The sequence below is a fragment of the Falco peregrinus genome, chromosome 2 (genome assembly GCF_023634155.1).
Source record: "Falco peregrinus isolate bFalPer1 chromosome 2, bFalPer1.pri, whole genome shotgun sequence".
Classification (NCBI taxonomy): Eukaryota; Metazoa; Chordata; class Aves; order Falconiformes; family Falconidae; genus Falco; species Falco peregrinus.
In genome coordinates, this window is record NC_073722.1 from 40,970,634 (window position 1) to 40,992,431 (window position 21,798).

Consider the following 21,798-nt stretch of genomic DNA (forward strand, 5'->3'; position numbering starts at 1 on the left):
GGCCAAATCCATCCCTCGCTGGCCAGTGACCTCCTGATGTGACGTCTGCATCCCAGCAGGCTGGATTTGGACGGACAAGAGGCAAAGGCAGCACCCCAGCAAATCTTGACATTGGCTGCGCTTCCTTTTCTAAACGAGCATCAAAGCTATTTTTCCATCATGTCACCAAGGCAGAGGAGCATCTTTAACCATGACACTAAAAAAGAAGGTGCTGTGCTCAGCCAGGAGGTGCAGGATTGCTCCTTCCCCGTCAGCCTCCAGCCATTAGCCCACCGACTGGGTGAAACGCTTGTGACAGGCTTGCTCTGTGTGAAGCGCCAGGCAGACGCCCCATCTGGGGGCATGAGCTCACCCAGCCAGGAGAGGGGAGCGCTCCATGGCCAGCCTGACCTGCTTCGAGTCCCCAGCACATCAGCAATATGTTCAAGAAATTTCTTCTCCACTGCATCCCCCTCCAGCCACAGCAAAGGCAGGGAAATGCACAAAGCAGGGAAAATCTTCCCATTTTCAATGCGGTACCCAATGTCCTCTAATTTATTCTGATTAAATTTTGACCTCGGTGGGCTATGGCAGGGCACCACGACCTCCCTCCTCTCTCCTGCCTCCAGAGGGGCTCTCAAAAACCTCAATAGAGGCTTCAAGGGTAACGAAGCTCCTGCTGCTAACAGAGGGGGCGGGGGTGGGGGTGGGGGGATATACTTGCGGTTTGTCCTGACCATGTGCAAGGATGTGATGGCACGAGGACTGGAAAAATTATCAACATGTCCATGTAGTGAAGGTGCTTTAAAGCTGTGGGTGTAGCCAGAGGGTGTTTTACAGGTGAAGCAGCACAGGAGCGTTGTGGTTCACTGCCGGACACCCCATTTCCCATCATCCCAGTTATTCCCTGATGTGAAAAGAGGTTGGGAAGGGCACAAGCAGTAAAGCCTCGTGGCTGAGCCTCTCTGGCAGCCCCCAGCCCCTTTGCTGAGGGCTAGGCAGAGCCAGGGCTGTATTTTGGCTGAGCAGGAGAGCTGGGGGGTGAGTTTGAGGGTGCTGCCCACTCCCCATGCCTTGGCAGGCCTTTGGGGCTTTCCTTCGCGAGCCGAGGCGAGGTGGGTTATACATAGCAGGCAGCTAACGCTGCCGATTAATGCCATGGCACCTGCCTCGCCCGCCTCGCATGTCGTTAAGGAGATCAGCACTAATGAAGGGGGCTCCTCTGGGGGCCGGGGAAGAGCCTGGGGAAGAGCAGGGACGTGGCAGAGCAAATCTGGTGCCAGGGATGCAGAAAAGGGACCCCTGTGGCTGATAGCAGGAGATCTAGGGCATGACTTTGAGGAGCCCCAAGACATCAGTTAGGGGCTGGGTGTGGGTTGGGGGCCCCAGCATCACCCCGCGGCCATGGCCGGGTACCAGTGAGCATCACTGCCCAGCAAGGATGCTCCCAGCTGGATCTGCCCAGCCTCATGAAAGCCCATCATCCTGAGATCACTTCTCCTATGACTCACCCCAGGTGACCCCAATATCTTCATCCCCAAAACCTCCTTTTTTATGTTTTCTACACAGTTTTTTTGCCTCCCCCTGCTTCCCCCTTCTCACCTCATCCTCCCTTTGATTCCTGTAAGTGATTCTGTGTTGTGGCTGCGGAGCCTTTGCAACTTGGAAAAAACATTTTATTTAACCTTCCTTCACTTTAAAGAGCATAATTACATTTTAATCTCATATTCTGGCGTTATCATTCCAGACACAGAGTCATTTGAATGCAGATCATTCCTAGCTAATGTAATTTTACGATACAGTAATGAAGAGATGGAGCATGAGCATGTAACACCCAATTTAGAGCTGACATTTGGGTTTCTTTTAAAGAAAAGTTTTCCCAGCCGAGGGCTTTTGCGTCCTCCTTGGTCCTGCAACGCAAGTGGGTTTCGGCTCCCGCTGTGAAGGGATGGATTTGGACGGGGAAACGTGGCCAGTGCTAATAATATTGGTCATTAAAGCTGCCCACAGCGGCTCCACGTGGGTGATTCAGCATCTCTGGTGATGGGCACAAGGCAAATTTGGGAACTCAACGCTCCCTTGGTCCCAGGGAGACCTGGCTCAGGGGCTGTGGTTACCTTCATCCCTCTTAGCGGGGAATTACCCTCATTTTACCTATCAAAAATCCCAGGAGTCCCCCAAAACCCAGGACCATCACCTCTGAGGTTGACACACACCTCCAAAATCACAGGGCAGGAGACAGAAGCAGGCTGGGACCCCCAACACCGCAGGCGTCACCCCAAAATAGATGCTTTCCCTTACCTCTGCATGCCTCAGTTTCCCTTGGGTGGTGAAGTGATGCTCTGGGGTTCATCCCGCTCCCACATCCCTTGCTGGTGCCTACAAAACCTCACATGGTGCTCACTTTGCTTTTCAAAGCATTTTGATTTTGCCAGGGTGGATTGCACAGGTTCCTTTGGGATGCTCAAGCAGAGCAGCAGCCCCTTCAGTGCCCCAGCTATCACCGTCCCACCTCGTGCCAACTGGGACTGAGCCAGGCCTGGTGGCTGATCTGGCAGAAAAGGGATGCTAACGAGGGTGAGAAAATGAGGGATGCTGAGGGTGAGAAAATGAGGGATGCTAACAAGGGTGGGGAAAAGCCATGCTCCAGCTACCTGAAGGGATCCCCAGTCTGATTCTTATGGGTCTCTGCTTCAGTTCCCTACCTTTGATGAAGATGAGTTCAGGGTGGGCTGAAGGGTAGAAAACCACCCCAGGGGCTGGACCATGGCTGGCAGCAACCACCCCATTGCACACCCTGTCCCCTGCAGCACCCCAGAACAGCCCCTCCTCATCACCATGAGCCAAGCCCAGAATTTGGGCTGTGGGGGATGCTTGTTAGGCACCTGATTCCCATCTGCATATTAATTTCACATTGCTGAGGTCACCCTTGGTGTTGCTGGAAGGAGGATCTGTGACCAGCATGAATACTCATGGCTGGATGGTGCAGGGCAGGAGGGGTTTGTTGCTGCCGTTTGCCCCATACCAATGTTTCCAACAGCCCATCGGTAACACAAACGCGCTGGGTCTCGGCACGGCTGGGACCTGCTGGTTGCCAACAGGAGGGCTGATGCCAGCCCCAAAGGTGTCTTTTTCATCTCTCCCATTGCTGATGGTTTCTCTGCCTTCTTGTTTTGTGGAGAAAAAGGGGCGGGTGAGTCGTGGGTGGCAATGGTCCGTCCCTTTGGGCCTGGGTTGTGGCAGGGTCCTGCTCTACACCCCACAGCTCTGTGGTCCAGCGCTGCAGCTAAGCCCCTTTAGTTTAGGTGCAGCTTTGTGCAGCCCAGAATTCTTCCCCTGCCCTGACCCCATCACTCCTCTCCCACATCCCCTCCCAAGCTGGCATTCCTCCCCGAAGCTGCATCTTCTGAATGAGCATCCCTGCCCAAATCAGCATCGCTCCCAGACCAGCGTCTTCTGAATGAGCATCCCTGCCCAAATCAGCATCGCTCCCAGACCAGCATCCCCCTGAAACCAGCACCCCTCCCAAAATCCACATCGCTCTCAAACAAACAACCCTCCAAAACAGCATCCTCCAAAGCAACAACCCTCCCCAAACCAGCATCTTCTGAAGGAGCCCCCCTCCCCAGACCTGCATCCCTCCCCACGAGCTCCCTGGGGTGGCCTGTGCCCCTTGGAGCAGCCCCGGCTCTGGGCAGAGGGGTGAGATTCACCAGCCCTAAGCACTGCCACTTGCGCTCCTGCACTGAATCATCTCAATTACAGATTTGCTTGGATGTGATTTGGGGAAAAAAAAAACAACCCACACACACAACAAAAAAACAACCCAGCCCTCTCCTTCCTCCTCCTCCTCCCCTGGGAAGGGGTGACAGCAGCATAAATAGCAGCTTGCGCAGCACGGGGCCAGATGCAAAGCGAGCGGCAGGGCGGCCGGCTTCCCCTGGCACGCGTGGCACAGCTGCGGGCACCCTCCACCATGGCAGAGCCTTCGCTGCCCCTCTCCTTCCTCTGCCTCCTCGCCTTGTCCTCTGCCTGCTACATCCAGAACTGCCCCCGGGGCGGCAAGCGGGCGCTGGCTGACACAGCCCTCCGACAGGTAGGGGACAGCATGGGGGCTTGGGGGGAGATGGGAGGGGGCTTTCTGGGGGGACATAGCTGCTCCGTGGGGTGCAGAGGCTTCCCATCACCTGCTGGAACACCCAGCTGTGTACGCTCCCTCGGGCAGTGCAGTGCACCCGTTTTTTGGGGAGGGCTAGGGGACATGCCCAAGGGCACACGGTGGGGCGCTGGCAGAGGAATGAGCACCCCAAAAATGCTGTTGTTGCCTCAAGCAATGAATCAAGCTTGGACACAGCAGAGCATCCCTGCTGGAGGGGAGCGGGGGGGACAGGACATGCCCATGGAGCGGGGACAGGGAGGACATGGGGGGCAGCGGGGAGCCCCCAGAGTGGGGCCAGTGTCACAGCACGAGGCCACGCTGCTGGTGGCAGGGGCGAGTTAGTCACACCATGCCAGCGTGACACCTCCAAGGGCTGGCAAAGGTGGAGGAAAGCTTTTCTAATGCAAGAGGGTGCAGGAAGGGTGTAGCCCCCCCTTTTTAGGGTGTATGGGGGACTCAAGCAGCTCCTTCTCCCAGTGCATGCCCTGTGGCCCCGGGAACAGAGGCAACTGCTTTGGCCCTGGCATCTGCTGTGGTGCAGAGCTTGGCTGCTACCTGGGCACGGCAGAGACCCAGCGCTGCGCCGAGGAAGACTACCTGCCTTCACCCTGCCAGGCTGGCGGCCAGCCCTGCGGCTCCGGCGGCCGCTGTGCTGCGCCCGGCATCTGCTGCACTGCCGGTAATGGGGGGTGTTGGGGCGAGGGGGATGGGGGCGCAGAGAGAGGAGTTTTGGGTGTCTTGGAACCATGACGGGGATCACAATGGCACGGGGCAGTCCTCCAGTTGGCCCTCACCTTACAATGGGGAAACTGAGGCACGGAGTGGCAGCAGTGTTGTCTCCGTTTTGAAATAATTTGGGGATAGTTGGATTCAGAGTAGATATAAGGAAGAAATTTGTTATGATGAGGGTGGTGAGACACTGGCACAGGCTGCCCAGAGAGGTGGCAGATGCCCCATCCCTGGAAACATCCAAGGCCAGGCTGGACGGGGCTCTGAGCAACCTGATCTGGTTGCAGATGTCCCTGCCCCTGGCAGGGGGGTGGACTAGATGGCCTTTAAAGGTGGCTTCCAGCCCAAGCTATCCTGATTCTGTGGTAAGGTTTGGGCTCAGAGCTCCTTCCCAAGACACTGCCATGAGGTGTTTCCCAGCCAGGCACACGCAGCCTCCCCGACATGCCAGCCCAAGCCCAGCCAGCCCCGACTCCCTGTCCAGGAGGGACAAAGCTGGAGCACGAGCTGTGCTGGCCCCAACCCCTTCCCTACCTGAAAATAAACCACTCGTGGTCCTAACCTGTCCCGTCACGACATCTTGCTTTCTGTTGAAGAAACCTGTGCAATGGATGGCAGCTGCCTGGACGAAGGCAGCGACGGGGCTCAGGAGGCGGCGGAGAAGAACCTGACGGTGCTGGATGGCTCGGCCGGGGATCTGCTCCTCAAGCTCATGCACTTGGCGAACCGGCAGCAGCAGCAGCAGGGCAAGCATCCCCTCCTCTGAGCCAGGGCACCGGGCATCCCCTGCCCCCACACCGATCCTCCCACCCCAGCCTTGTAAATACAAGACCCAATAAAAGTCCTCATGCACTGTGGTGGCTTCATCTGGGATGCGGGGGATGGGTCAAGGGGGGCTCCAGGGATCCAGGGGACCCGTCCGGGGCTTGGGGATGGGAGGCATGTTGGAGGCTGGTGGGTCTTCATCCCCCGCCCCCCGCATCAAATCCCAACCCAGCCCCATGTGTTCAGCTCCCATCCATAGTGGTCCTGCTGGGCTGGGTGCAGGATTTGGCCCCATCCTTACAGCACAAAGGGAAAGCAGCGCAGGCAGAGCTGGCCTTCGGGATCTGGCCATCAAGTCTTACCCCAGGAGCCCCAGCAGCACCCATGGGTGCTGAGCCTGCTTGCAGCCCCAGCCCCGGGAGGCTGGGGATGGCTAGGATGTGCCACCGTCATGTTACCTCTTGGCCAAGACCTCTCTTCAGGGTGGATTCAGGGCCTTGTTGCCTTCAGGAGCCAGCACAACAGGCTGCTGCAAGCCACATCTACTAAAAATGATAAAAAGTAAAGGAAAAGCACCCAAACCCCCACTGCAAGAGCGGAAAGATTTGGGTTCCCAGCTTCACACAGCCCCCCAGGGCTGATCTCATCTTTCCCCACCATCACTCACCAAACTGGTCCCCTTCAGACACCGATGGGCAGGATCAATCCTCCAGTTGTTCCACCATCAACCCCCAAATCTGGGGTACTGTTACCCCAACTCTCTTCCCATCCCCCTCCCCGGGTCTCTTACCCTGGCGGGGTCCTTGCTCCAGGCTCTCTCCAGGCTGGGATCTGGCCACAGCACAAGGGACAGCTCGTCCTTTATAATGTCCCTGAGGGAGGTGGCACCTTCGGGGAGGTGGAGCTCATCCACACCAGTGGGATCCATCCTGCCCACGTCACCTCCCTGCACCTCCAAGGGGGTGCAGGATTAACCCAGCACCCGGTCCCTGCAACCAGCATCTGATCCCAGCCCTGGGGAGGTGGGCGACTCAAAATCACCCCAAAATCATTGGGAAAAGGGCAGCACACACATGGGTGGGTGACTCCAAACTGGACACCCTTGAGATGAAGAAATCACGCTGTTAAGCCCAGCCCTGGCACTCAGCTTGTCCCAGGGTGCAGGATGTGTCCCGCCCAACTCCTCCTGCAGCAACAGGGATGTGTGGCTGAGCCTGGGTGATGCTCCAGCCAACAGAAGCCTTAGCACTGGGGTGTTGAGGTCCCAAAAAGCACCAGGAGCTGATAATCGGGGTGGTTGGTTTTTTTCCCTACACTTGTCTCCCCAGCTTGCATCCCAGCCCTGCCCACTGGGGTCCAAGCACCCCCAGACCAGCTGCAGGGGGTCCGGGATGGCATTTGCCCCTCCACCCCACCCCACAGCGGGACGGCAGCCAGGGCTGAGCTGCTGGGATGGCGCTGAGCCCCACTTCCACCCCATTAACATGGATCTCGGTGCCCGGCTTGTCCCCAGGGACCCGGACTCACCGGCTGGCTGACCCTAGGTGGGTGACGAGGACCTGGCTGCCCTTGCCACCGGCCACACTAAGTGGCAGACTTTGAAGCAAGCCAGCAGGGATGACAAGAGGTCACGGCTTTCAGGCTCTGGGCTGCATAATTCCCAATTAAGCAGGCGCAGGGAGGGACCGGGGTAATGGTCTCAATAGATGGTTGGATTTGTCTGTGGCAGAGGAATTTATTCGAGCCAGGAAGCTCTTAATTGTGGAAATGAAGGCGAGGGGCTGGGGCGAGCAGGACCCTGCGTGACTGCGTCAGCCCTCGGCCCCAGCCTCAGCGCCCCTTCTCCAGGGGGTCCTTTACCTGTCGACAGCGCGGTTCGGGGCACCGTGTTCGAGCCCCGTGTGCAGCTGTGGGGCAGAAGCAATGGGGAAATTGGGGTGTTAGGCCTTTGCCAAGGAGGTTGGGTGTTTTCAGGCCATTAGATAAAAGCAGGTGGGGACAGGCTCAGTGTCACCATCACTCTGGAGCAGGACAAGCCCAGCGTTGAGCATCCTCCCCCAAAGGCCAGGCACAGACAGGTGGAAAGGACCAACACCGCATTTCCTACCCGAGATCCCATAAACGATCCTGGAGGAAGATACGGGTTTGCTTTCCTCCCACCAGCAGGCACCAAGGGAAGCACAATGCCCCTCTCGCCCCACTCCTGGGTGGATGCAGCTCACCAGGCGATTGGGATGCCTGCCTCCATCCCCACCCAACCCACGCTGGAGGAGTCCCAAATGGGACACGGAGCGACAAGCCACAGCTCAGCAGCTCCAAGGGGTTGGCAGTGGAGGGACCCGAGCCCCGAACAGCATCCGCAGCCTTCACAAACATCCCCCCCCGCTGCAGTTGGAGTCATCACCGAGTTAAAAACCAACACTTTGGCCTTGACCTCACATCCTCGACCTCTGGCTATTAGCAGAGCCCTTCCGTGTGGAAAGCAATGCCTTGTGGTTTTTAAGGGAAATGGGTGACGCTGGTGCCGGCATGCCTAAGTAGGAGCTGGCACTATATATACCCAACCACTCGTGGGGATGAGGAGCCGAAAATCTTCCTGACCCTGCAGCCATGCCCTGCAAGGCATTCGCCATCTGCCTCCTGGGGCTCCTGGCTCTCTCCTCCGCTTGCTACATCCAGAACTGCCCTATCGGGGGCAAACGCGCAGTCCTGGACATGGACATCAGGAAGGTACGTCCTGGCGGGCTGGGAGACCTTCTCTTTCCTTTCCTTCTCCCAGCTTTCCCTGAGCCCTCTCAGTGCTCCAGTGGGGAAGATGCAGGCAGAAGGGAGGGAAAGACTAGAGAAAAGGCTTGACCCCAGGTGCTTCATGAAATAACTCTCCACTCCCTTTCCTCCCGTTCTCCCCCATGCAGTGCATGCCCTGTGGTCCCAGGAACAAAGGCCACTGCTTCGGGCCCACCATCTGCTGCGGAGAAGAGCTGGGCTGTTACATCGGCACGTCCGAAACCCTGCGGTGCCAGGAGGAAAACTTCTTGCCGACGCCCTGCGAGTCTGGACACAAACCCTGCGGCAGCAGCGGAGGGAGCTGCGCGGCCCCCGGCATCTGCTGCAGCAGCGGTGAGAGCAGCACCAGGGCTGTGTCCCACCTGGGACCCTGGTCAGCGGGGTCCTCACACATGTGAGGGACCTCAGGGCTTCGATGTAAACCTGGGAGGGGAGGCTGCCCAAGGGACCGTCTTTGTCCCATCCGTCCCCCCAACAGCCAGGGCCACTCCACTCAGGGCAGACTTGATCCTAACCCCCAGGGAAGGCGCGAACAGACTGTGAGGTTTCATGGAAGGGGGAAAGCAGACAGTAACCAAATTCAGGGGACTGAGCAAGCAGCAGGACACCTGTGGAGGCTTCAGGGAAGGAGGAAAGTGGACAGCAATGGATTTAGGGGGTTGAGCAAGCTGCAGAACACCCAAGCTGCATGGCAGCTCAGGCTCCCTCCTGCTTCAGTTACAGTTTGCCATAAATCCCAGCCTCTTCCCCAAGTCAGATGCTGCCAGAGATCCTGCTCCAAATCCTGAGGAGCTACAGGGCACAAAGCGAACACGACCTTGCCTGATGTTATTAAAGAAACAACGCCAGAGGTGGGGGGTGGGGGGGTGTCTCTGAAGGCTGGTTCCTGACACCTTGTTTCATGCGGTGCCTTCTCCTTTCTCTCCCCATGCAGAGGGCTGTGTGGTTGACTCATCCTGCGACCAAGAAATGCTGTTCACGTAGACCACTGGGGAAAGAAGAACCTGCAGGATCCCTTATCTATCAAGCTGTACCAGCCCCGCATCAGGCCGAGAACAGACAAGCCAAGGTCTGTGACTCAGATTTAAGTGATGATCTTCATCAGAAATAAAACTTGTACAGAAAAACAAGAAAAGAAGTCTATATGTTTTTTGTGCACTTGCATGGTTTAGGTGCAGACACGGGGGGGCTGGCTGGAGAGAAAAAGTCTTTTTAGGAAAGCGCAGATTAAAAGAATTTAAGGTCAATGCTCACAGCTGGTGTTTTACCCGAGTGAGGGAGGGCACAGGGACCTGCTGTTAGTCTGCCTGGCCTCTGCTGAACCACAGCAAACTCCAGGCTGGTGTCAGGCAGCACAAAGCCAGTGGTTTTAGGGCACAGTTGAGAGAGCAGCTTGGTCTGCAAGACCACCATAAGCCAGTGCCACCAAAGAGGACCCAAATTAGTTATTATCTACAACTTAAGCCCCAGGTGATGAGTAAAATAAGGCTGAGGGGGAGAAGAGAAAAGGAGACCCACAAAGCCAGTGTCATTTAGATGTTCTCTGCACATTTTCTCATTTAGCCACACCAACAGATGTGCAAAGGGGGATTTAAAGTGTGAACAAGAACAAAAGGTCCCACCACCATGGCAGAAAACAGAGAAACAACAAATTTGCTCCCCCAACAAGAAACGGCGGAGGGTCAGGGTTTCCTACAAAGACATTCAGACCTCGTTTTCTTTCAAAAGCATCTAGAGGGGTCAACATGCAAGCAGAGCCAGGGCTACAGCAAGGAGCTCAGAGCCAGGATCTGCCTCAGGACTGTTCCCGCTTCCCGCCTGACATGCTTCAGGTGAAGGCAGGAGGGATCCAAACATGTGGGAGGTGGAACTGCAAAGAGACAGAGCAACGGGCACACCAACACCCGCAGCTTCTCAGGCAGTTCCGCTGCTGCCTCGCAGGGCTGAGAGACTGCCAGCGCCTCTGCCTCTCCTGCTTGCTTCTCCCTCACCCTCCTCCACGCATGCTTTAACCCTTCAGCAGAACCACAGTCAGATCCGCAGGCTTTAACCCTTCAGCAGGACCACAGCCAGACCAGCAGGCTTCCTCCACCAGTTCCGTGGTCAATTTATTCATTAAAAAGAAGAAACTGGCTGGTGCCTCTGGACAGAAACCAGGCCAGCACCCCTCCATCCCATGCCACTAAGACAACACTGTCCGTTTGACGATCCGCCCGTCCTTGTCGATGGCGAAGTTGTAGTTGCGAGGGTTGTCCAGGCACTCCTCAATCCGTGCCTCCAGGTTCTCAGGGGTGATGAACGTTTTGGCTTCCTCCTGAACGAAGGACAAGTACCGGCTCTTAACACGTGGTAGTGGAAGAGTCGCTATGGGCAGCGCATGAGCTGCAGGTGCCTGCAGAGCTCACAGACCTCCAAGAGAGCCTAAAATGCCACCAGCATCGCCAGGACCCCAGCAGGAGCCGAGTTCTGAACAAGGAAACCTTTGTTCTCTCCCTCAGGATTATTCCACCCTGTTTTCAGAGCTCTCACTCAACCTCTATCCCATCCACACGCTGTCAACACTTCTGGAAGGTGCTAACGCTTGTGTTCCCAGCTACCAATATAAAAATCTTTTAAAAATAAGCCTGTAGTTTCCACATCGCTCCCACAGGCTGCCATTGAGCCCCTCAGAGGGGCTGCTGGCAGCACACTCCCCAAGGAGGCACCAGCTGCTCTTACCTGCAGTTGCAGAATCTCCTGCTCCTTCTCCTTCAGGAAAGCCTCCATCACCCTGGCCTTGTTCTCTGCAACCCGCAACTTCTTCCTCTTCTGTTCTTCCTCTTCTTTCCTAATTCTTTCCTCTCTGCCACATGGAAAGGAAAACAAAACAACACAGCTTTGGTGAATGCTCACGCTCTGCACGGTGGTGCTTCGGTGAGATGTGCTAATCCCTTGGGATGCAAAGCTGCCAAGCTCAAGCGCAGCCACAACCAACAGGAAGGAGCAGAGCAGCTACGCTGGGGAAAAGCAGCCACGGAGACAAAGAGAATCCCCCTCCTCCTGTGAGAGAAAAATTGATGCAAAACTTAATGAAAAAGCTTTCCAACAGGCTGGCATTGCCACAGCGCTGCGGACCTGAGCCCCAGCAGGGTCTGGCTCCGTTTGGCAGCTTCAAGTCAGCGCATGCAATGCCACCGGCAGGAGCTGGATGCAGGAGCTCAAGTGCTTTGTGCCTTTAACCTCCTCCTGCTTTCAAGATTCAGCAAACACTGATTTTCTTGGAAGCATCAACAGGCTCCCTGGGGGTGGCATAGGAGGGAACATGGAGAAACTGATCCCCCCATGACACCCATCGCCGCAGAGAGCGGGAGGCTGTCCAGAGCTCGGTAACACCCCTCAGCAGCGAGAAATCTAGGAACGCGACCGCTGCGTAGGCAGATTTATTTTAAAAAGGTCAAACTTTAGGTCAAGTGTCTTTGTAAAAATTAGCCTGACTAATTGACCCAGGTGTTGAATTTAATTATGCATAAGCAAAAGCCAGAGCTGAGCAAGAAGGTGGTGTCCCGGCTGACCTGCGTGCCCGCTGCCGGGCATTCTCCTCCTGATTCCAAGCCATCAGGCGCTGGTGCTCCTCCCTCAGCTCCGCCGAGTCCTCCTGGGCCAGCAGTGCCTCCCGCTTCTTCTGTAGCACCTCAGCCCTAAACTCAGCCCTGCCAGGAAAGGCTGCTGAGCTCCTGCCTGTGGCCAGGTGCCAGGGGGCTCTGATGCACCTGCCCCATAGCAGAGCCAGCCCCACCACCCTGCCCTTCCCCTGCCCCACAGTAACCTGGGGTCTAGCCACCCACGCTCCGAAGCAGCCCCAGAGCCCCCATATCTCCCCTGCCCCACAGCCAGCCCTCTCCCTCACAGCTGCCCAACAGGAAACCCCCAACCTACCTCTGCCCCACAGCAGCCACCAATGGTCCCAAGCCCAACCCTCCCCTGCCCCACAGCAACCCCACAGCCCTGTACAGAGCCCACCTCTGCCCCACAGCAGCCCCGCAACCCTGTACCCAGCCCCTGCCCCACAGCAGCCCCGCAACCCTGTACCCAGCCCCTGCCCCACAGCAGCCCCGCAACCCTGTACCCAGCCCCTGCCCCACAGCAGCCCCGCAACCCTGTACCCAGCCCCCTGCCCCACAGCAGCCCCGCAACCCTGTACCCAGCCCCCTGCCCCACAGCAGCCCCGCAACCCTGTACCCAGCCCCTGCCCCACAGCAGCCCCGCAACCCTGTACCCAGCCCCTGCCCCACAGCAGCCCCGCAACCCTGTACCCAGCCCCTGTCCCACAGCAGCCCCGCAACCCTGTACCCAGCCCCCTGCCCCACAGCAGCCCCGCAACCCTGTGCCCAGCCCCCTGCCCCACAGCAGCCCCGCAACCCTGTACCCAGCCCCTTGGGCCATAGCAGCCCCGTTCTCAGAGGCACAGCCAGTCCCCCAACCCTCCGCTGCCCCACAGCAACCCCACAGCCAGTCCCCTACCCCACAGCCCCACACCCAGCCTCCTGCCCAGCACCCTGACCCTCCCTGCCTCACAGCGGCCCCAGCCGCCTGTGAGTACCGGAGGGCGCCGAGGACCAGCCGGTGCTGCCGGTACCGCTCCTTGACCACCAGCAGCTCCTCGGGGTCGACAGGCGGCGGCACCTTCAGCCGCGACGCCTTGGACTTGGCGGGAGGATCGTGCCGCGTCTTGCGGCCCCGTGCCGGGACCAGCCGCGGCCCCCAGACAGCCCCGGGAACGGGGCCCAGCGGGGGCCCCAAGCCCAGCGCCGGGCGGCAGCGCCTCAGCGCCCGCAGCATGGCGGCGGGCGCGGGCTCCGGGCCGGACGTGACGTCAGCGAGCGCCCCGCCCCGCCCGCGGGGCACTGTGGGAAAGGGCGCGCGGGAGCAGGGCCTGACGGGAAATGTAGTGCGGGGGGCGGACACGGCGCCCACGGAGCCCACGGCACCCACGGGGCACGGACCCCCACCCACGGACATGGATACCCCCGGGACACAGAATCCCAACGGGACACGGTACCCACGGACACCCTCCCCCCTCCACCCCGGGACACGGAACTCCACAGGCACGGCACCACCACGGCAGTTCCCACGGACACAACACCCCCCCCCCGGGGCACGGCACCCCCACGGACCCCCCCACAGGACACGGCACCCACGGGACACGGAGCCCACGACAAACACCCTCTCACCGGACACCAAGCACACGAGACACAGCCCACCCGCCCGCCCCCGCCCCCCCCCGCGCGGGACAGACACCCCGCACCCACCCACGCGGGACGAAGCCCCCCGCACCCCACCACCCCCCACGCAGGACACAGGTCCCTGCACACCCTGCCCCCCGCCCCCCCGCCCCGCCCCCGGCGCAGCGCTGCGCTCCAGCTCCCCTCGCGCCCCTTTATTGCCCGCTCCCGCGTGGGCGGGTCCCGCGTGGGCGGGGCGGGGCCGCTCGCGCCCCGCTCAGCAGCAGCGGCTCCTGGTGCCGGGGGGGGAACACGGAGGGGGGCGGCAGCGCCGGGGGGGGGGCGGGACCTGCGGGAGAGCGGCGCCGTGGGGGCGGGGCGGGGGGAACACCGCGGGAGGGTAACGTTGGGGGGCGTAATCTATAGGGGTAATCGGGGGGGTAAATCGAGGGGGGTATAATCGGGGGCGGGGGGCTAAATCGAGGGGGGATAAACGGGGGGCTGGGGGGATAATCCAGGGAGTGTAATTTGTTGGGGGGGGTAACACGGGGGGGGGATAAATCCGGGGGGGGAAATGTGTGGAGGGGGTGTCAGCGGGGTAGGGGGGGAGCCCCCGGGGGGGTCAGTTGGGAGGGGCATCACCCCGGGGGGGGTGTCACTCCGGGGGGGGATCAGATGGGGCGGTCACCAGGGGGGGGATCAACCGCGGGGAGGGGAGGAACTCCCCGGGGGGGGGAACCAGACTGGGGGGGGGGGAGGGGATTCAGACTGGGGGGGTGACCCTGCGGGGGATCAGATCAGACAGGGGAGTCACCCCGGGGGGATCAACCGGGGGAGGACGGATCAACCCGGGGAGTACGGGGGGGGAATCATCTCGGGGGTGAGGATCAGATTTGGGGGGGGGGGGATTCAGATTGGGGGGATGACGCCGGGGGCGAATAGATCAGCCAGAGGGGACCAGATGGGGGGATCACACCGGGGGGTCAACCGGGGGGGAGGGGGGATCAGCCCGGGGAGGAGGGAATCACCCCAGGGGGGTGAGATCAGATCGGGGGGGATCAGATTTGGGGGGGATTCAGACCGGGGGGGATGACCCCCGGGGGGAACAGCTTAGCCAGGGGGGATCAGGCGGGGCGATCACCCGGGGGGACCAGGCGGGGGAATCCGGCGGGGGGCGAGCGGGGCCGTACCTGCGGGGCCGGGGCGGGGCCGGGGTCGCGCTTGCCCCCCGGGTACCAGCCGTGGGACCAGTGCTGCGCGCGGCAGGGCGGCACGGCCGGCAGCAGCAGCAGCAGCAGCAGCAGCAGCGGCAACGCGCGGGGCGCCATGGCCGGCTGGAGGGCGCAGGGTCCCTGTCCCACCGGCACCCAGCGGGGGGGCGCAGGGTCCCTGTCCCACCGGCACCCAGCGGGGGGGCGCAGGGTCCCTGTCCCACCGGCACCCAGCGGGGGGGCGCAGGGTCCCACCAGCACCTGCCCAGGGAGGGGCTGCGGGGGGGCTCGCTGGTGGGGATGCTTGAGGGATGAGCACCCATGGGTGCTGTTGAGAGCGGTGGGGATCAGTGAAGATGAGCACCCCATGGTCTTGGCTGGGGTGGGGTGGGCATGGAGAAGTGGAGGGGATGAGCACCCATGGGTGGGCTTTGGGGTGGGTTCAGGGATGGAGAAGCAGAGGAGCTGAGCACCTCAGGGTGCCGCTGGCGTTGGGGTCCAGCATGGACAGACCCCCAGGGGTGCCATGAGGGTCTGATTCGGGGTGAACAGCCCCACATGCCGCCCACCCCGGGGTCCCTGCGTGCTGCCAGCACCCCCCACCCAGCACCCTGCTGCCGGGGCAGCCTCACCTGGCCAGGTGGGTGACGGTGGCAGTGGTGGCCGGCTGGAGCAGTGGCTGGGCCAGGCTGGGCACCACTATTTGTAGGACTTGGTGTCGGTGACGTTGGCCCCGCCACCACTCCCACAGGGGACCGTGACCTCGCTGATGGCGCTGGCCTCCCCATGCCAGCGCCCGTCGCATCCTGTCCCCCCGCCCCCCTCCCCTTGGCACCAGGGGACAGTGGCCCGATACCCGTTTTTTTAGGGGGTGTGTGTCTGTCCAGCTGAGCCTGCTCTGGCTTGTCACCGAGATCTGGGGAGGGTGGGGGGCTGGGGACACCCAGGAATGGGCTCATTTCCTGACGCAGCTCCTGGTGGCTGGGAAAAGGCCGGATCCAGCCCAGATGATCCCAGCTCCACAGACGATGTGCCCAGGAGCTGCTCTGCAGCCCCCAGGGATGCTCCTGGGGAAGCAGGAGGGGGCAAATTCTCCATTTCTCAGTTTCCCCACCCAGCCCCAGTTTCAGCGTTTCTCCCCCCATTTCAGGTTCATGGCCCCCAGATTGGGGCTGCGGGCTGGGAATGACTGTGCGGTCCTAAGTCCCTGGCGTGGGGATGCGACAGAGCCCACGAAGGGGATGGGATTTAGGCAGGATCTGGCCCTGGATTATCCCACAGCTGCTTCTGCCTCTGCTATTTGCAGTGGGATGCAGTGGCAGGATGGGGCCGCAGCAGATGCTGTACCAGGGCACCCCTGCCGCCCTGAAATTCCTCCATCCCTGCAGCGATCCCAGGGAGGAAGGAAAAAGGGGGAAAACCTCATTAGTGGAGCAGCCAGCACCCGGCGGATGGAGGGATGGGGGTGCGTGGGGTGGTCTGTGTCCCTGGGGTGAGCATCTGCAGTGGGTGGGTGTGTGTCTCCCCCATCCCAGGAGGGTCCCCATTTCTTTCGGGGTCACCACATGTATTTGTGAGAGTGACGACAGCTTTGGCTGAAAGCCCCCCAGAATTCAAGAGTTAAAGTTTATTAACAAAGTGATGATGCAGGGGTTCAGGAGGGGGTGATGAAGCAGGGATGATGGCAGCAGCAAGGTCATTTTAGGGGAGTGTTTTGGGTTGCTGGGGGGTCCCCTTGCCTGCATGCCCCCACCCCCCAGGAAATCCTGCCTAGATGGAAAAGCTATGCTGGAAAACTCGGATACCCTGACTCATAGGGTGGCTTGTCCCATGTTTTCCCAGATTTCAGCCTCACGTCCCCTGAGTTTTCCCTTGGCTGGGCAACGACGTCACTGTCCCCGAGCCCTGCTGCCTCCCTGCGCCCCTGATCCCCACCTGGGGTGCCCAGCTGAACCTTGGGGTGAAACCTCTCCAAACCCAGTTCTCCCAGCGCCTGCAGCAGGGGATGGAGCTCCCCCAGTCAACCAGGGCACGTTCCCCTCTGCTGCAGGAGGAAGGTGTTTCATCAAACACCTCTTTATAAAAAAAAAATAAATTAAAATCAACCATATTAACCTTTTTTTTTTTTTTTTTTTTACTATAGAAAGTGCTGCACCCCTGTGTCCTCAGGACCTTTCTTTACCCTTTTTTTGACCCTTTGGACCCTTCTTTGTGCTCTGGCCCATCACCAGCATTATATTTTTCTTCTGGGAGAGGAATGATGAAACTCGGCTGTTATATATTCCCTTCTTCTTGGATAACCCACATTCATCTCCATGATGGAGCCTCCACTGGGGGTGTGGGGTGTGTGGGTGCAGGGGAAGAGAGGAAAAACCTCTAGACCTGTCCGGAGGGTGGCAAGAGCAAGCTCTGGGCTGGAGAAGTGTCTCACTTGGCTTTAAAAACCAGTGAGTGCTTTAGCAGTGACCATCTGGAGACCTTCTTGAGGTTTTAGACTGTAAGAGGGTAGGTGGAGATTGGACACAAGGAAGAAATTCGTTATGATGAGGGTGGCGAGGCGCTGGCACAGGCTGCCCAGAGCAGCTGCGGATGCCCCATCCCTGGCAGTGTCCCAGGCCAGGCTGGACGGGGCTTGGAGCAACCTGGGCTGGTGGCAGGTGTCCCTGCCCATGGCAGGGGGCTGGGACTGGGTGGACTTGAAGGACCCTTCCAACCCAAACCGTTCTGTGATTCTATGATCTCTTGAGATGCCAGAAGAAATAATCTGAAATCTCCAGCATCTAGGGGTGGAGGTACCCCGGTCCAAGGAAGGACCTACAGCACGCTGTCAATTGGAAATAGCTCCAAAATTTTTCTTCAACTGCTGTTACAGACCAAGAAAAGAGAAGGGTCTGGGTGGTACTTAAGAGACACAACAGGTGAGAACACAGAGCTTGGACCACATGGAGCTACTTTCTTCTTCAGCCAGAGCCCCCAGACCCCAGGCAGCATCATCCCTCGCTGCTGGGAGCCGGCAGCTACTGCTCCCTCCTGGAAGGGACCAGTGGGAACGGCAGGGCCACTGGGAGCATCCTCGGCTCAGGGCCACCAGGGCCCGGCTCCCACCCCAATCCCCGCGGCAGGTCTACAGTCCGGCACCAAACACATGGACGTTTCCTTCAGGGAGCAAAAATCCTGTTGTTTTTCTGAGGTTTGGTTTTTTGGGTTGAAATCCCAACAGTTGCTGCTGTGGTCAACACAGTTTCCAATCCAGCAGCACGAGGTGGCGTGACCCTGAAGGAGGAAACTTTTTTTTGCTTTTGATACAAAAATTAGGGTATTTGTATATATACACACACACAGAATAAACACTTTTTTTTTCCTTCTTTTTTTTTTAAAAGAGCTGACCAGCAGAAAAATGTGAAACCTGCAGGTTCGGAAAAGCTTGTGCTTGTGGGGTCATGGTTTGTTGGGGTTTTTTCTTTCTTTTTTTTTCAGATGAGAGCCAGGATATCTTTTTCTTCTTTTTTTTTTTTTTTTTTTTTTTTTAGAAAAAAGGCTTTTCTCCCTCAAGAAAAAAAAAATTTACAAACAAAAAATAACAGCCTGTATCGACTCTCCAGAAGAGAGATGGTATGACAATATTAATCCAAACATCACGCTATTTAATTCCCCAATAAAACATTGGAAAAAAAGGAGCCAACAGTATCTGCACTAACACTTTGCTACATATAAAATCTCCAGCTAATATGAAGCTTATGGTACCAACCTCTAAAACAGTTAAGATATATACACATATTTTTTTGGGGGGTATATTAACAAACAGAATATTACAAAATATTAAAGAAGGCAACTCTTCTGTCATTTGTTTCAGGGTGTGGATTTTTCTTTTTCTTCACTTGAAGTTGGCGTAGTCTGAGAAGGCGTCGATATATTCCTGCACCACCTTGTAGCAGAATTCGTACTGTTCCTGTGGGGTTCAGGGAGAGCACAGCGTTAGACCAAGAAAAATTCACACCTGAGACATAATTTGATGCCTCATGGTCTGCAGCAAGCTGGGACCATGCATAGCAGGGTTCCTCAGCCCAGACTGAGGGCAGGAGCTGGATTCCCGCCCATCCGGTCCCACCTCCTCCGTGCCCCCCAGAACTGGGCTGCCCATCTTGCTGGGGTGCCATCAGCAAAAGAAACTCTGCTTTTCCCTTCCTCTCGAGGTCCTATTTTGATGCCAAAAGACTTTTTTTAAATCCCTTCTTGTAAGACCCCACCTAGTCCTGCCTGCCTTTTTCCTCCCTGCCATGCTGCATGCCCAAGCCCGTGCCACAGCTGCTCCAGGACAGGTTTCCAGGCTCCTGGAGCCCGTAAGTATGTGGGCTGTGGCTGAGGACACCTCTGAGGAGACTCCTACAGCTTGTGTCAGTGCTCAAAAGGGGCTTGATGCCTTCAGCTGGCCAAGCTCTACTCTTCCAGATGTCCTATCAAGAGGAAGGGGCGACACCTCCTGACCCACCTCCCTTCCCTACTCTTTCATGGAGAGAGAAAACCTTCAACTGAGGAAGTTTTTGTTCCACGTTGAGTACCCAGCCCATTCTTGCTGGGGTCTGGGGTGGCAGGAGGAGTGTGGGATGTGCTCCGCTGCACTTACCAGTGTCTGCACCATATGTGGCCTCTGTAGTCTTAAACTCTTCACTGTCTGAAAGACGTCGAGAATCCCTTCTGCCTTCACCCTTTCCAGGACAGTGCTCAGTGCACAGAAGGTGCCTGTTCTTCCTGCTCCAGCACTGGCAAAGAGAAACCAGAAGGTAATGGAAGCTGTCTGTCCTGGCCATGTTGGCTTTGCTCAGGGGGCAATCCATAGGGGAACGACCGCACAACTGGAGGAGCCAATTGTCCTGCCCCAGGCTCTCCCACTTTAGCTAGGACATGCTCTACAAGAGCGAAGCCTCTTTGCTTAGCCAAGCAGGAAAACCCTGTACCACATCTGCCTGGGCTGCTCCTGCTCACCCAAGTCTTCTCAGGGACCTCTGACCATCTCCCAGGCTCCTTGTAGAGCAGATCCCCTTGGAGGGGTGGCCGCCCCTGCTCCACCTGGGCTTTACCTGCAGTGCACAGTGATCGGGTGGTTGCCAGACTGCTGCTGCTGCTTCTGCACAGCTGCAATGATGTTGATCATTCCCTTTCCATCCCCGGGGATCCCAACTTCTGGCCAGCCATGGAAATGAAACTGCCGAATCTGTCGGCTCTTGTTTTCCTGGTGGAAGAGCACAGCTCAAGGTCAGTAAGTTGGTGGGAGACCCATACCATGAAACCCACCAGCTCAGGGCTTTAGGAAAACTGTCTGCTTAGGAAAGCTGTCTGCTTGTGGAGGGGAGGCGTTCCCGTGGCACAGAGCAGGGCAGGGTGTGGGGAACGGGGAGCAGGGGGGAGGCTGGGTGGAGGGCACGGGCGCAAGGCAGAAGGAGGATGAGGGCTGCTGGGTGGCAGCAGGACAGCAGGGCTCGATGCCAAGCAATCAGCAGCACAGGAACTCTCAGAGGTGGGAGGTAAGCATAGGGAACAAGGTGGGATTGCAAGGGATGGACGCTTCTTTGGGATGATGGGGTGATGGAGCTGAAAATGCCAGAGGGAAAGTTCAGCACTTGCAAGAGGAATCACAAAGCACCATAAACATCAGCGAGGGTTAATGACAGCCAAACCCAAGAGTGCTCCAAGCTCCCCGTAGGGAGGCCAGACTCTTACCCTGGTGTTCGTTACCAGCAGGTCCCGCACCGTATAGCTCTCACACTCCTCCTCTTTTTTCAGCTCCACAGTGATGTCTCCATAGGACACGGAGCCGTCAGATGGCCAGTACTGGGCACACTTCTCCTGAGAAAGTATTACAGGAGGAGACAGGGTGAAGACCCCGTATTTTTCCCATGGGCTTGAATTGAAGAAGTCTCTTCCTGGGGCTGGCAGCTGCCAAAAACCAGGTGGGATCCCACAGGCTTGCTTCAGAGAGAAGCTGCCTGCTGCACCCAAAGGTGCTTTGAGAACAGAGGGTCCAGACTTGATTTATTGAACACTTTCCCACCCCGGGTCTACAAACAACTGGCCTCTTTGCATTAGAAGCAGAGGCTGAAATAAATTTCCTGCCAGAGAAGGGGTGAAATAGCACCCAATGCGTGTGGCACTGGCAGTGCTGCAGCTGTCGGGACATTTTAAGGGGTTGTACTGATTTATTTTGCAGGTGCTTAAATGCAGCTATCCCTGGGCATGTACCTGGCCTCTCTCCTCCAGCTCCGTTAGCATCACTATGGAGCAGGATTTCCACTCCCAGATCATCCTCCAGAAGTCCTCTATTGTGTGCTGCAGTGGTCCTTGGCTGGCGATATAGGAGTCCTTCTGGCGATAACCCTGCAATTTGAAAACAGCGTCAGCGGTGAATCAGCAGCGCCTGGATGCTGCGAGCAGTGGGGGGAACGCTCTTGGACACAGTTGGGTTACCAAGCTCTGTTAAATTTTGGGAGCATCATGGCTGTCCGTGCGAATGACCACAGCCTAGGCAGAGAAACCTGCTGTCACGGTGGGCTGTGTCCTCACGCATGGGCATTACCACACCGCTGCTCGGCAGCTGCATCACCGGTGCTCTACTGTGGTAAGATCTATGTTTTTAAAGAAATGCAGCGGCACGAGGATCATATCCCCTACACATGCACGACCTCATCCATCTGGTGAAGGAAGAACTGGGTTTCCAGCATTCCTGAGCAATGTTGCAAAGTCCAAGTGCTGGGAGCAGAGCCCTGCCGAAGCTCCAAGTACTTCAGGTATGACTTTTACCAGGGATTTTTGGAACTAAGCAAAACCAGAGAGAACTAGATGATCTTTAGGGTCCCTTCCAACCCAACCCATTATATGGGCTATGATCTATGAAAACCAGCAGTAAAACTGGGTGACTCTTCCACAAGCGCTTCTGTTTCCAAAAACCTCCAACGTTCCCCTGTGCCCTTGC

General features: G+C 58.0%; 5 protein-coding genes across 10 annotated transcripts in view; 2 read left to right on the plus strand and 3 right to left on the minus strand.

Moving 5' to 3' along the window:
• The first annotated feature begins 705 nt into the window (after positions 1-705).
• Positions 706-5,676, plus strand: LOC101911252 (vasotocin-neurophysin VT). Its single transcript, XM_005230646.3, has 3 exons — positions 706-4,075; positions 4,616-4,817; positions 5,464-5,676. Exons 1-3 carry the CDS (start codon positions 3,887-3,889, stop codon positions 5,631-5,633), a joined length of 561 nt encoding a protein of 186 aa, XP_005230703.3. The 5' UTR covers positions 706-3,886; the 3' UTR covers positions 5,634-5,676.
• A 2,485-nt stretch (positions 5,677-8,161) lies between these two features.
• On the plus strand, positions 8,162-10,359 carry LOC101911431 (neurophysin 1). Its single transcript, XM_027777181.2, has 2 exons — positions 8,162-8,362; positions 8,548-10,359. Exons 1-2 carry the CDS (start codon positions 8,243-8,245, stop codon positions 8,815-8,817), a joined length of 390 nt encoding a protein of 129 aa, XP_027632982.1. The 5' UTR covers positions 8,162-8,242; the 3' UTR covers positions 8,818-10,359.
• A 143-nt stretch (positions 10,360-10,502) lies between these two features.
• On the minus strand, positions 10,503-13,432 carry MRPS26 (mitochondrial ribosomal protein S26). The gene is made up of 4 exons (XM_055794034.1): positions 12,999-13,432; positions 11,971-12,108; positions 11,138-11,261; positions 10,503-10,733 (listed from the first exon to the last, which is right to left on the minus strand). Exons 1-4 carry the CDS (start codon positions 13,415-13,417, stop codon positions 10,602-10,604), a joined length of 813 nt encoding a protein of 270 aa, XP_055650009.1. The 5' UTR covers positions 13,418-13,432; the 3' UTR covers positions 10,503-10,601.
• Positions 13,433-13,771: 339 nt separating this feature from the next.
• On the minus strand, positions 13,772-16,954 carry LOC129783702 (basic proline-rich protein). Its single transcript, XM_055794035.1, has 3 exons — positions 15,464-16,954; positions 14,811-14,954; positions 13,772-13,969 (listed from the first exon to the last, which is right to left on the minus strand). The coding sequence occupies exons 1-3, from the start codon at positions 15,974-15,976 to the stop codon at positions 13,898-13,900; spliced, it is 729 nt and encodes a 242-aa protein (XP_055650010.1). The 5' UTR covers positions 15,977-16,954; the 3' UTR covers positions 13,772-13,897.
• A 1,371-nt stretch (positions 16,955-18,325) lies between these two features.
• The window catches only part of PTPRA (protein tyrosine phosphatase receptor type A), a 133,930-nt gene continuing 130,457 nt past the window's right edge, over positions 18,326-21,798 (minus strand). For all 6 annotated transcript variants that reach the window (XM_055794029.1, XM_055794027.1, XM_055794030.1 and 3 more), the window contains 5 exons: positions 21,069-21,203; positions 20,550-20,675; positions 19,910-20,061; positions 19,456-19,591; positions 18,326-18,780 (listed from right to left, as the gene is read on the minus strand). In XM_055794029.1, coding sequence (XP_055650004.1) covers positions 18,706-18,780; positions 19,456-19,591; positions 19,910-20,061; positions 20,550-20,675; positions 21,069-21,203 — 624 coding nt within the window. In that variant the 3' untranslated portion in view covers positions 18,326-18,705. The remainder of the gene's footprint in view (positions 18,781-19,455; positions 19,592-19,909; positions 20,062-20,549; positions 20,676-21,068; positions 21,204-21,798) is intronic.

Bases quoted from the DNA above. Each gene is read 5' to 3' on its own strand.
- LOC129783702 (XM_055794035.1), bottom strand. From the start codon at position 15,976: ATGGGGGGAGAAACGCTGAAACTGGGGCTGGGTGGGGAAACTGAGAAA. The intron at 14,955-15,463 runs GTGAGGCTGCCC...TGCGCCCTCCAG, and splicing joins ACCGTCACCCACCTGGCCAG to CCGGCCATGGCGCCCCGCGC. The intron at 13,970-14,810 runs GTACGGCCCCGC...GCTCTCCCGCAG, and splicing joins GCCCCGCCCCGGCCCCGCAG to GTCCCGCCCCCCCCCCGGCG.
- LOC101911252 (XM_005230646.3), top strand. From the start codon at position 3,887: ATGCAAAGCGAGCGGCAGGGCGGCCGGCTTCCCCTGGCACGCGTGGCA. The intron at 4,076-4,615 runs GTAGGGGACAGC...TCCTTCTCCCAG, and splicing joins CTGACACAGCCCTCCGACAG to TGCATGCCCTGTGGCCCCGG. The intron at 4,818-5,463 runs GTAATGGGGGGT...TTTCTGTTGAAG, and splicing joins CGGCATCTGCTGCACTGCCG to AAACCTGTGCAATGGATGGC.
- LOC101911431 (XM_027777181.2), top strand. From the start codon at position 8,243: ATGCCCTGCAAGGCATTCGCCATCTGCCTCCTGGGGCTCCTGGCTCTC. The intron at 8,363-8,547 runs GTACGTCCTGGC...TCCCCCATGCAG, and splicing joins TGGACATGGACATCAGGAAG to TGCATGCCCTGTGGTCCCAG.
- MRPS26 (XM_055794034.1), bottom strand. From the start codon at position 13,417: ATGTCCGTGGGTGGGGGTCCGTGCCCCGTGGGTGCCGTGGGCTCCGTG. The intron at 12,109-12,998 runs GTACTCACAGGC...CTTTCCTGGCAG, and splicing joins CTGGTCCTCGGCGCCCTCCG to GGCTGAGTTTAGGGCTGAGG. The intron at 11,262-11,970 runs GTCAGCCGGGAC...TCCATGTGGCAG, and splicing joins GCCCGGCAGCGGGCACGCAG to AGAGGAAAGAATTAGGAAAG.